This window comes from Oreochromis niloticus, linkage group LG6, assembly GCF_001858045.2.
Source record: "Oreochromis niloticus isolate F11D_XX linkage group LG6, O_niloticus_UMD_NMBU, whole genome shotgun sequence".
Taxonomy (NCBI): Eukaryota; Metazoa; Chordata; class Actinopteri; order Cichliformes; family Cichlidae; genus Oreochromis; species Oreochromis niloticus.
The window spans coordinates 23,949,800-23,963,295 of NC_031971.2; the positions used below are offsets into that span (position 1 = coordinate 23,949,800).

A 13,496-nucleotide genomic window follows, 5' to 3' on the forward strand; every position below is an offset into this window, starting at 1 on the left:
ATTCTACCTTTTGCACAGAACTTTGGTCAACTGCAGTTTTTCTCCTGTGATTTATAAATAAATCAGAGCAGAGTTGAGTTGTACCATCATACCCGGTATCTGGGAAACCTTCACTGTCACGTGTCAGTGAGCCATGTGCAGGGAACATGAGATGCGCCATCAATATATCAATAAAGAGGGTGTGCAACTGTGTCAAAGCACAACACAGAAGCCACCACAGTTTCCACATGGTCAACTGACAATCATGCCATGGAAATGTATCTCCCTCTCTCTCTCTCCCTCTCTCTCTCTCTCTCTCACACACACACACACACACACACACACACACACACACACACACACACACACACACACACACATTGTGGTCTTTGATCTCCATTTCATTGGGTGCCAGCAGATCAGATTAATTTTGATAGACATAGCACGTGTTTGTTGTATTTTTAGTCCATCAGAAGAAAAATATTTTAAATGTCTTGAACATAATTAATCCCAAATTCAGAATAACATATCTTGTATCTTTGGAAACTCTTAAATCACCTATAAAACTAGTACAGAATTACACTCAGTAGCCACTTTATTAGGTACACCGTGCCAGTACTGTTTTTGACCCCCTTTTTGCCTTCATACCTGCCTTTATTCTTTGTCGTACATATTCAACACGCCATTAGAGACATTCTATACTGACATGAGAGTATCACACAGTCGCTGCAGATGTGTCAGCTGCACATCCATGATGTGAGCCTTCACAATAAATCCCAGAGGTGTTCCACTGTTATCTGGTGACCTTGTGCAGTGAACTCACTGTTGTCTTAAGAAACAAGTTTGAGATGATTTGAGCTTTGTGACATGATGCACTATCCTACCCAAGAAACCATCTCAACACAAAAGGAAGGACATAATCAGCAGCCGTATTCACATAGACTACTCTGCACACCTTGGTTGTAGCAAGCCTTTACAGGTGTTACTATCAAGTCTTTACCATCTCTACCTGCTTAAATGCACTGGCTGGTTAGATATTTGCACTAATGAGCTTTTGAACAGGCCTACCTAAACAAGTGGCCGCTGAGCATAAAGCCCTGACTTCTGCACGCTAAGGTGACTGATTGACCAACACTGCCATCTAATGGTAATCAAAGGAAGCACAAGGCATTTGAGGAAAATGAGAAGAGCAAGAGGATGCTGATGAAGACACCAGCTGTATTGTACTGCGCATGTCTATGTGTAAAAATAGTTCAGCGCAAATCCATCTGAATCACTTATTGTTCAATTCCAATTATTTGTCAACTGTATGTACTATTTGTGTATTTGTATGTATGCTGTAATACGGTCTGTTTTAATGTGAGGACTTGCATACAGAATTACATTACGTGACTGCATAATGACAATAGAGAATCTTGAATGACCGATGTGGCTTTAATCAGCGTACATAAAAGCTTATTGGAATATGTAGAAGGCGTCACCGTTAGCGAAGAAGAACATTGTATCACCCAGGTTTGGGTGACAAATTAACATTTGTCTCATTTGTTTCGATTCCATCTCAAGAGCGTATTGCTAATTGAGTTGTCACGATGCTTTGTAAGTTAGCGCTCTCTAATTTGAACTTTCCAAAAGAGAACACAAAGATGGCGTCTCATGTTTGTGTTTTTAATTAAACAGAAAGAAGAGATTATTTGAGATATTAATAATTAACAAAAGTGGTTTAAATAACATTGTGAATGTTAAACATTGATACAATTATTGTTTTTTAAAGAAACTCCTTTTATTATATAGATTAACAAATATCAATCAGTACAAACATATTTCTGTGTGGGATTGTTAGTGACATGTCTCCGTCTCATAAGGTTTCCTAACTACCTCTGACAACTGACGGCTCTGGCTCCTCATCTTCAACCTCCAGCTGGGATCTCACAGTGCTTTATCTGACTAGAGCCACTACTGTTAGCTTACAAGTTAGCATGTCCTCCTGAGAACCGAGGAAAAAGTCTTTCAATTGAACTTTTTTTGTAATTTCAGGCTCTTTGGAGCTGAAAGAGGTGCACCCAAACACATGAGATATCATTGGAAAGGCCAGGATGTCCTGTATTGAGCACATCAGGACTTAGTAGGGTAGCTCAAATAATGATATAGAACAAAAATAAATGTCCAATATAGAGGACATAAATACAAGGCTGGTTCTCAGGCAGATATTAAACAATCTGACAAATATCAGTGTGGAGCATGTGTTCAGTGCCCTTTAGTGCCAAACCTTGAGTATCCCCCCAAAAACATTCTCTTTTCTTAGATCAGGAACTAAAATTAAAAATTCATGAGGACAATGCAACAATTTGACAAAACAAAATAATTTATTATTTTTAAACCCAGAGGCAATATGTGGTTACAGTCATAACAGATAACTGATGTGCATTTTACACATAGTGTACACTACCACTATCAACGCAATGCTAACACTACACTACCTCTACGACCTCATTACTACATCCACTACTCACTAGAACTACCACTTAAAGTAAGACTATCCATAATATCAAAACATCAGTACATCAAAATAAAAAAAATAAAAAAGAAACCATACATTTGCACTTGTAGCACCATTCACTGCATTACACTACAGATGAAAAGAATAATTTAAAACTTGTGTGGGCTACTATAACATACTTCACAGGCTTGTGTTTCCATGTGCCTCTCTCTGAAAGCCTGGAAGAGGCAGTTTCTTTCGGGACCACTATAGCTGGCCACTTGTGCAATAATTTGTGCCTAAAGAAATTCTCTGTGTAGCATCATAGCATGGTTCTGAACCATGGTTTTTGTGTTCTGCTTCTGATTTAGGGGAGTTGTTGCACTGTTGTATAAGAAAATGACAGAAAAACAGTACACATATGAATGACAGAGATCTCTTTTAACTTAGAAGGGGACGGGCCCGTAGTAGGCGGTGTACGCGGCCACGATGCCGGAAGTGTCGGCCATCTCGTCGCAGGCAACGTTCACCTCACACACCTCTCTGAGGCTGAAGGGTAGTGGAGAGAAATGGCTTTAGATGGTGCATATATAAACTGCATTTTACTTATGAATACTGACTTTTGTAGCAAGAAACTGCAAAGTGAAAGAAAACAACTGTACCTTTCCAGCTGCAGAGGGGAGAGGTTACCAGCTGGAGCAGCTCTTCTCCTTCTCAGAAGAACAGCAGCCAGATCTCTCTTCATCACCACTGGATTAGCTGAAGAGTCAAACATTGCAAATTTAGACTTTTCCTTTTTTCGCATTTAAATTCTAAAACCATGCAAAGCTTCTATCTCAAAACAAATCTGCTACCCACCCTCAGAACTGGCTGACTCTGAGGAAGATGATGATGATGATGATGAAGAAGAGTCAGAGCCAGAGTCTGATGCAGAGGAGTCAGACTCGGAGGACTCGGAGGATTCAGAGGACTCTGAAGACTGTGAGGACTCAGAGGACTCAGAGGATTCAGAGGACTCTGAGGATGATGAATCGGATGCTGAAGAGTCTGAGGAAGAGTCAGATGAGGCGGAATCGGACTCAGAGGAGGAAGAGGAGTCGGAAGCGGAGGAGGAATCAGAAGCGGCAGGGTCAGCAGGTGCAACATCAGCAGCTGTGTCAGCGTCGGGGTCCACGACAACCTCCGGTTCCACCGCTGAGGAAAACATACAATGCCATACATTAATCGTACTCTAGGTGCTCGTATCGTCCCTAAAAAGGTCGAGAACGTTTCTGGGCTTCACAGCATTAACAAGAGTTTGTCCTTACCTCCCATGGACCAGCACACTGAGAGAAGAGTACAGATGGAGAGAAGAGTTAGAGCCTTCATGATGTCTTGTAGTTAGTGTCTCCTTGTAGACAACTCGATTCTTTTATAGCTTCTTCTTCTTCTTTGCTTTCCTCCGACGGCTTGTTCTGTTTCTTTCTCCCAAGTCGAGGTCAATATATACTGCAGTCCACCTCTCTTGTCAGACCAGACCCACACAATGAGATAATCCTCTGATTGGCTGGGGAATCAAATGTCACCGTTTCCGCTTCCATTTCTCATGAAAACTCACATAAACATCCAAACAGCTCCTGGCACAGAGTCCAAAAACTCATCCAACAGCCACAGCCACAAACATTTCTGGCATTTGACATTACATACAGTACATGGAAACACATGTAAACCTGTGTGTATGTGTGTATGTTGACAGAATGATGGAAGAATTATTCCCTACACTCTTTATGGAACTGCTGTTTTCTCCACAACACACGTGCGCGTGTGCAAACATGCATTTTTCACATACAAAGAAAAAACTCATCAGAAATAGTTAAAGATAACTTTTGAAGAACTTGAATGAGCTGTAGATCAATTTTGAATTAAATGTCTGAATTGAGATCTCAAAATACTTCCTTTCTCTTGCTTTTGGATAAACTCCACACTATATATATATTTTTTTGTAATATTTTCTCCAACAAAAAATTGCAATCATTTTTTGAGGCCAAACTAATCATTTTTTATACACTTGTTTACCAGTCTTGTACATCCCCTTCAAATTCCTTTGAGCTCTGACCCGTCATCACTGAAGTATAAATAATACAACAAACTCTGAAAGTCCAAACTGATGGTGTTACAAGATTTCTATAAAATATCCTTAACATTTAATTGGATTTTAATCCAGACGACCCACTGCAGGGCTGCCTCTTTAACATCGAGGTTGCCAGGTCTGCCATTGCTGTTATGTTTCTATACTCCTTGCCCCAGATGTGATCTCCCACCCACACAAACCCCAAACTATAGTCTGAGCCTACCACAACCTACTAATCGAGTGACACAGAACAGCAGTGAGCCTCATTATGCGACAGAGCTTAATTAGAGTGTTGCAGAGTCCCACTCGAACCGCAGTCAAGCGCTATTTACAGATCCATCTCGGCCCAGGTCCTGGAGAGATCCAGTGCATGGCTATGGCTTACCAACACCAACCAGCGGCCCAATGCACAGTGTCAGTCAGCGTATTTCAGCATATAGAGAGATAAATTTAGACAACCCCCATGTGTTGGATGCACAGCGTTATGCACGCGGGTTTGGATGCAGTTTTCTGTTTGTGCGATATATTCGAGTGCGGCTTTGGTGGCTTGTATATTTTTAAAAAAGGTATTGGGGTTTGCAGCTTTGACCTAAACCATATTGCATCTTAAATACTGTGTAGATAACCAAACTTTCACACACATATCACTTGACTTGTGTATATACATATATATCTCAAAGAGCCCCAAATGGCTTCATTTGTCATGTAGTGAGCCAGATTCAGTGGTGCAGAGTGACCTTGTTGTCCTTTGCGCTTCGTAGTCTAGCGTTATTCCTGGTGTCTAGGATTTGTTTTGGACTTCATGCCATGTAATTTCAATGTCTCGTCCAGTGTCCGTTTTTGTGGATTTTTGTGGATTTAGTGCTCGGGGGACACAGTTGGAGAAAACAATTGTGATAACATCCCAGAGGAGGCAGGAAATGCAGCAGACATTTCTACTTTGGATGAGTTCCTCGTTGCTGCTGCATCCTGGCTTTTAAATAATATGATGTAGACATCAAGTAATGCTCTCAGTTTTTTACAGTTGTCCCTCATTTATATCAGCTCTTGTGCATCTAACAGATTTAAATACAACTAAACATGTGATAGCGACTGTACTGTGTGTGATCGCAGCAGTCAAGTCATATCAGTGATGAGCATCTTTTTCTAAAGCAGATGATGTAATATCCTCACAAGTCAAATGTTATCATTTTTCCCTTTTTTTTCATATTTTTCTTTAATTTAAGAACTTCCTACAAATGTATTTTTAAATCACACGTTTCAGGGAATGATTTCGGCATTCCAAAGATTTGAAGTTATTTCATTCAGTTTCCATGCTCCGAGCTACTGGAACAGTCTATCAAATGATCTGAGGCCAAACTATGAAGCACTTCCTCACCCTGGCTTTTGATTATTGATTATTTTGATCATCTTATAACTAAAATTTAATTTAGTAAATGATCCATTATGTTGTTGTTGTTGATAAATCCAATGATTTTTTTCTGTTCCATTGTATTTTTGCATTAGTCTGGTGAACATTAGTCTCACATCATTTTATTTTTAATTTTTGTCTATTTGCACATGTATGATTATCAGTATATTTAGTCATATTTAGTCACCAGTAAAAATACCAAAAAACTTATAAAGAAACTCTGTTGAGGAAACGACATAGAGCATATGCTGTTGCATATTGACACAATCCTGGACTTTTATAGACTTTATAGCAAACACATTTTACTGCTAATAGTTAGCAGTGAATTACAACAAACAACTAAAAGAAAAGTCAAAGAAACAATAGTTGAATTACAAAGTGATTCATTAAGTATGTAAATAGTAATAAGCAATAAGTATTAAGTTAAAAAAAAAAGGTAAATTAATTTTTTTCTTTTTCACGCAAAAGTCAGCCTTTGGGGATAAATTTAAAAACAAAACAAATTTAAAAGAGCACAAAGACCTCAATCAGAAAAAGACCTCTTCACATTTGGTTTGAACATGTTATACTCTCCTGTAGAGAAAGAAATTCCTGAGAATTATCATTTCCCTTTTTTAAGCAGAGAAAATTTCTCGTTACTGTCAGCTTGCTGAAATTTTGTTTTGCCTTTCAAAGGAAAATATCTCTAACTAAAAGACAGTCAGTTTCTGTTCTTGCAAATACTCCCACAACACTTCAGTGGGGTTCAAATCTGGATTTTTTTTTCGTGGCTAACCATCATTTGCTTCTCTTTGAGCTTTGTGTAGTTTACACAGAATCAGTATCTAGTAAAGACGTCTATATCCATCAGACAGATGGCCTCATGGGTGATGGATAAGCAGAGCCATTCTTACTGGAACTCTTATCCATACCAGCTTTATTCCTGTTGCATGATGCGCATGCCTCATATCTTTGCAACAAACAACTTTCAAATGACCAGTTAGAGGACTGTATTCAGCATTTTTTAAAACCATTACCTCAGGCTGCGTGTGGAAGCTCAGAGAAAAGCATGACATTTCCTTTTGTTCGTGTTGTGTCTGCAGTAAGGTACCTAAATTACCCATAACAAATTTCACCAACATTTAAATATTACAGTGTAACATCTGAAAAGAGTCAGAAACTGTCGGGCATGGTGCTGTTATACAACAGTGTTACCTCAAGGGCCAGTTATAGCTGTTCCTTTAGTAAACTAAACAAACAACAACAACAACAAAAACAATTAACAGTAAAAATTATCTAACTTAAATAAAAGCAAAACAAGTTTTCTGATTTTTAGCAGTTAAAGAAAATTTAAGGTATACATTTTAGTTGTGCTTAGACACAAAATTTAAAATTACATAATAGTACTGGACATGGATTTATAATGAAGCAGCTATGTTATTCCATCCATCCATCCATCCATCCATCCATCCATCATTTTGTGCCACTTATGGGGGTTCGGCTTGGGGGCGGCAGCAGTCTAAACAGAGACCCTCTCCCCAGCCACCTCCTCAAACTCTCATGGGGGAACAGTGAGGCATTCCCAAGCTAGCTGTAGAGATATAGAGATATATCTCGCCTGCATTTACTGGGTTTCTCTTCCTGTCTCTTCCTACTTGGACATGGCTGAAAAACCTTAAACATGAGCAATGCTGTGGGAGGTACAGTACAACACCCCCTGCAAATGCAAAGAATAGATAAATGTATTTTAAACTGTCATTATTTATAGGTTGTGGATAGCTGCACACACATAGGTTATTGTGTGTGTACATGTACATCTTGACTGCTGTGTCTAAAGAAACCTCGTAGTTGAAAGACTGATATACTTTTTAAGTGTTTCATAGTCACATGTGTGCACTATGCATGCACGCACAAACACTCATATATTCAGCACCCTCAGTTTCAAGCCCCTTCAAACAGTTCTGCCCAGGAGATAATCCTGCAGGCATCTTAGATGCTAAAATGCCTCAGCTTCCTTCGTTTGATGTGGAGAAGAAGTGCCTCTATTCTGAGGCACTACTGACTGAGCATCTCACCCTATGTCTAACAGATGGCCTGAAACCTTTTGAAGGAAGCTTGTTTCTGCTACCTGTATCTGTGATCTCATTCTTTCTGGCATACAGTGCTTGTTTCCATAACTAAGGGTACGAACATAGATCAACTGCTAAGTCATCAGCTTTCCTTTCATGCTCAGCTCTCTTTTCACCATAACAGATGGCAGTACTTGCATCACTGCTGACGCTGCAGCTATCTGAATGTCAATCTCCAGATCCCTTGTTTCCTCCCTCATGAAAAACCACCTGAGACACTTGCACTCTTTCACTTTAGGCAGCAATTTATTCCCCACCCAAAGTGGATTCTTCACCTTGTTTGGAGGGAGAACTATGGCCTTAGACTTCTTCACATTTGGCTGTAAAGTGCCCCAGTGCAAAATGAAATCCTGAGACCACATCCACCTCAGCTACACCTAGAAATTATTTTCTAGGTAGTAGTCCAGCTGCCATCATGAATGAGTTTAATTTATTGTTAGCAATAAAAACTAAATTCTCCCTATAGCTGTACGGGGATCAGATAGCCAACAGCTTGTTGGAAAACCCCAATATTACTACTGAACCTGAAGGTCGACTAATGCACACACACTCTCCTCTCTCATGTCTACAAGGGGAGGCTGAGGCTTCCAAGGGAAGGTGAGAAGTGTGATCTCCCTGAACTTTGTACACACCTTCTTAAAAACAGGGGCCACCACCAATCCAAGGGCAAAGGGACTCTAGGTCTTAGGGCCCCTGTCACCAGAGTTTATATAAAACTCTGTGACCCCAGCCACAGTCATACCCCTTGTCTCCATCCTCTGCTCCCTCTAAGGAAGGTGTGCCAGTGGGATTGAGGAGATCCTCAAAGTATTTTTTCCACCACCTGACTGTATCCTCAGTTGAGGTTGGCAGCAGTCTGTCCCCCTGCATACAGAGTGGGTGGGAAGATGCTTCCCCCTTCACTGACTAAAAATTTGTAAGAGTTGTGCAGAGGATGGAGCTTTTATTCCCTGGCATCACAAAACTCCACTCCGAGGTTTTTCTTCAGCAACTGCCAGAGTAGGGCTCTGTTTGAGCTGAAGGTGCCTGTCAGCTACATCAGCCTCCCTGGGAGTGGTGTTGGACTTCTCCTGGACTTCTAGCACACCCTCACTGCACATTGTGTGACGTCATGTTTTGACAAACAGAATGTTTTTTGTGGTATTCAGGAGGAAGAGCAAAAAAAATGTATTAGGTTGAGCTGTCCTTCAGGAGGCTCTAATAATACATTATAGCTATCTACATTTTTTTCCTGCATGTTTAGATGCCATCTGCATCTTTCAAAATGAAGGCTATTTTTGTTAATTGGATGGATGGGTCTTCACACTTACCACAAAACCTTTCATCAAGCCAGCAAAACACATTTCCTAAAAAACCCCATCAGTATTAAACTGCTGCCCCCCACCACCCCACTACACACACACACACACACACACACACACACACACACACACACACACACACACACGCACGCACACACTACTACTACTACTACAAAACATCACACACATACCATCTATTTAATAAGCATATGAAGCTACAACTTCATACTGATAATAACAATGAAAAACACTTGCGGCTTTTGCTTTTTTGTGTGCCACACAAAGTAAGTGAGTAATAAAAGTTTTGTTATACATGTAATAAACACACATACACACAGTAATCACACTATAAATATATATATGGAGGGAAAGTCTTTTTCTTTCTGCCTTGTTAGCCCTTTAAAGAATAGAAAGCGACACCAAGAATTCAAAAGAAGAGCACGAAATATTTGAGGTCAGCCAAAGAGAGAAAAAACAGACTAAAGGTCCGTTAGATTTTATTCACATGATATGCAATGTTGTTTTGAGTGAGACAGCACCGTATCCAGGCCTGACATGATGTCTCTTCGTGCCTGTAGGAAGGGGTCAGCGATTACTGACGTTCCAGCATCATGCAGGGAAGAATTATTTAATAGGATTCATACATGGAGAAGGTGGGAGTGTAAAGATAAGTATGCCATCTGTGAACCAACTGCAGACCACAGCAGTAAAACACTCAAAATATCTGATGTTACCTGTAATAGTGGCTCAGATTGGAAGATGTTATGGAAATCTGGGTAGCACTTTCTATTACAGCTCAGTAAAAAAAAAAGTGGTAATAGTTGGGTACCAAGGCAGAAACTGGAATGTAATAATATGGTAATTTCTAAGTTATTACCACTCAATTACCTCTGGGAGTTTATGTGTAATAAGCAGGAAAACACAAAACTGCCTGTTTCTATTTAATAACATATTAAGCAAACTTAAGCTGATAAATTAAAGTGATGCACACATACTGACTTCCTTTACCTTATGAGCTACAGCCACTCCAGTAAGGGCAGCCTGACATGAAGAAGAGCAGAATCTTTTACATATAAATTGGGGTTTTTTAAACTCACTTATGTATGCATATACAGCACTCTGCATTTATCCAACCCTCATAATAAGGTCAGCCACAGATGAGTTTGTCAGTTCACATGGTTTTTCTCTTTTCCTAGCATTGTCAGTGTGGAAAGGACCTTGAGAAAATAATGCAGAAATGTAAAGAGCCATGTTGACAATAAAATTATAAACTGAATGGAAATGAATGTTAATTGTTTCAGAAAGTGCTGTGAGAATACCTTTACTCTAAAATGCAGTAAAGAATTTTTGTTTTCTGTCAGATACATTACCACTACCTTTTGGAAGAATAAACAAACAGCATCACATGACATTTTTATGCCTTTTTTTCTGAAAAACTGGGGAACACCAGTTACACACTTGGCTGGAGACGGTTACCTACAGTATACTTATTGCTTACTTATTAGAGACTTGTCTTACTGAGAGGCCAGTTTTAGATGCAGATTTATGAGGTTTGCCTAAGGCTGTAAGATCCAAGTTACTGCTTAGTTTAGCCCAACAGGACCGTGAGAGCCAGAGAACAGAGAGTATCATGTTTGGGTTCAGCAGCAGGAGGAAGAGACTGTTGCTTCACATGTCATATGTCATGAAAGATGGCCCTAAGGCTTATACCATCAATCCCACAAGCTCATGAGCTCGCTCATAAATCTAACACCTACAACAGTGCAAACTACAGAATCAAGCAGCTGAAGCTGTGACCTTACTATCTTGTCCATGATCACCAGCTACAGTAATATAAGTGGTGTCATATTCTTTTTTAAGAGTTTCTATAACCAGTGGATTCAACTAAGGTCAGTGACATTTATGAAGCACCAATTCAGTAACATTAGAGAGAAAACCACAATAATCATATGATCAATTGTAAGCAAAATTTGCCAACAGTGGGAAGGATAAAGGGGCAGCCTTCTGCAGTGAGTGAGAAGGTGACGGGAAAGAGAAGAGAGCAGAGGGATACAGTAGTGGTGTCAAAATAAATACAACTTAATTTAGTTCTGGATGCAGGTGGGAGAAGCTGATGAACATCTGGAGTGTGAGAAGCACAAACCACATAATTAATTCAATCGTTCTCTCTTAAAAACAAGCAAAAACAGTTTTTTGCTTTGTTTTCCTCCAAGCTTAGAGTTCAGTTACATGTAATTTCTGTTGCTCTTTAGGTCTTCTGTGCAGCAGACAGACTGCAGTCATGCCATAATGTGACCACACAAGCTTTACAAGTTTGTACAAAATTGTAGCTATTTGTCACATCGATTATACTCCATCGTGTTTAATTTGTACAGTCATTTTTGAACAGGATATGTCAATGTGCATATTAAATGATTAAGTATCACTGCGTTTTTGCATTTTCTCTTTCTGTCTAAAAAGAAACAACATTTTGTCTCAGAGTGATGCTCAAAAACGAGTTCATGCATTTATTAATTTTAGGCTGGATTATTCTAATTCATTATTATCCTGCTGTCCTAAAAACCTTTTTAAAGCCTTTGGTTGATCCAAAATACTGCTCCAAGAGTACTAACAGGCACTAGAATAAGAGAGCATATTTCTTCCATATTGGGTTCTCTTTACTGGCACCAGAATTTAATTTAAAATCCTTGTTGTCACATACAAGCTCTTGAATAATCAGGCACCATGTTATCTTTAAGACCTCATAATACCGTGTCACCCCAATAGAATTCTTTGCACTCAGAATGTGGGCTTACTTTTGTTCCCCTAAAAGTAGAATGGGAGGCAGAGCCTTCAGCTTTCAGGCCCCTCTTCTCTCCCAGTGTGGATTCGGGAGACAGCCACCCTCTTTACTTTTAAAATTATGTTTTAAACTCTCCTTTTTGATAAAGCTTATAGTTAGGGCTGGATCAGGGTATCCCGAATCCTCCCTTAGTTATGCTGCAGTAGGTTTAGGCTGCTGGTGGATTACCATGAGTATTTCTTCTTCAGTCAACTTTTTAACTCACTACATGTATATACACCACTCTGTATTAAATCATTGGTAATTATTAATACCTGGCCCCCTCCCACAGTGTGTCTTTTGTTCTGTCTTATTCATCTCAGCGTTTGCTTCCTATTAAAAGGGACTTTTAGTGCTTGCTCATTGGGGGTTGAATAATTGTTGGGATTCTCTCTGTATCATTGTAAGGTCTTTATCTTACAATATAAAATTCCTTGAGGAAACTGTTGTTATGATTTGGTGCTATTTAAATAAAACTGAACTGAACTGAATTTTCAGGAAGCTTTTAGAACAGCCTGATAATAATGAATAACAATAGTAATAACATAAAGTAATACATTAGGTTGTTTCTAATTTTACAAATAAACACAGCACAAACGAAAGAAAACACTTCTACATATCTAATGTGCATACTGAAGGACACATTAAATTAAAATTCATTCAGTTTTATCACAACAACAGTAGCCTCAAGGCGCTTCATATTGTAAGATAAACAATCATATGAGCCCCTAGGCACAAGCACTTTGGCAACAGTGGAAAGGAAAAACTCCCTTTTAACAGGAAGAAACCTAAAGCAGAACCAGGCTCATGGACAGGCGGCCACCTGCCACGACCAGTTGGGAGTGAGTGGATGAGGAGACATCTGGGTCAAAAATGACTGCAAAGTATAAACACGATGGAGTAAAGTGTCACAAATAGCTACAATTTTGTACAAACTTGTAAAGCTTGTGTGGTCACATTATTGCCAGAACATCTGCAGTAAGCATGGCTGCAGTCTGTCTGCTGCACTGAAGACGTATTAGGTAAAGAGCAACAGAAACTACATGTACTTAAACTCTATGCTCTGAGGAAAACAAAGCAAATAACAGTTTTTGCTTGTTTTTAAGAGGAAATGATTGAATTATTTATTATGTGGTTTTTTTCTTCTCATACTCCAGATGTTCATCAGCTTGTCCCACCTGCATCCAGAACTAAATTACCAAATTATTAAAAATAACAGCCTCCAAAGTTTCAATTTAAAAACAGCCTTAGCAGAATTTCTTAGTAAATTAAGAAAATCATCTGTAAACC

General features: G+C 39.3%; 1 protein-coding gene across 1 annotated transcript; it reads right to left on the minus strand.

Annotated features, from left to right (window-relative positions):
• Positions 1 to 1,737: 1,737 nt before the first annotated feature.
• Positions 1,738 to 3,922, minus strand: bglapl (bone gamma-carboxyglutamate (gla) protein, like). Its single transcript, XM_003447865.5, has 4 exons — positions 3,763 to 3,922; positions 3,314 to 3,649; positions 3,118 to 3,214; positions 1,738 to 3,004 (listed from the first exon to the last, which is right to left on the minus strand). The coding sequence occupies exons 1-4, from the start codon at positions 3,821 to 3,823 to the stop codon at positions 2,902 to 2,904; spliced, it is 597 nt and encodes a 198-aa protein (XP_003447913.1). The 5' UTR covers positions 3,824 to 3,922; the 3' UTR covers positions 1,738 to 2,901.
• Positions 3,923 to 13,496: the final 9,574 nt, after the last annotated feature.

Excerpts from the sequence above, each read along its gene's own strand:
- bglapl (XM_003447865.5), bottom strand. The coding sequence starts at position 3,823 with ATGAAGGCTCTAACTCTTCTCTCCATCTGTACTCTTCTCTCAGTGTGC. Across the intron at positions 3,215-3,313 it reads AGAGTCAGCCAGTTCTGAGG|CTAATCCAGTGGTGATGAAG; the intron begins GTGGGTAGCAGA and ends TTGACTCTTCAG. Across the intron at positions 3,005-3,117 it reads TCCCCTCTGCAGCTGGAAAG|CCTCAGAGAGGTGTGTGAGG; the intron begins GTACAGTTGTTT and ends ACTACCCTTCAG.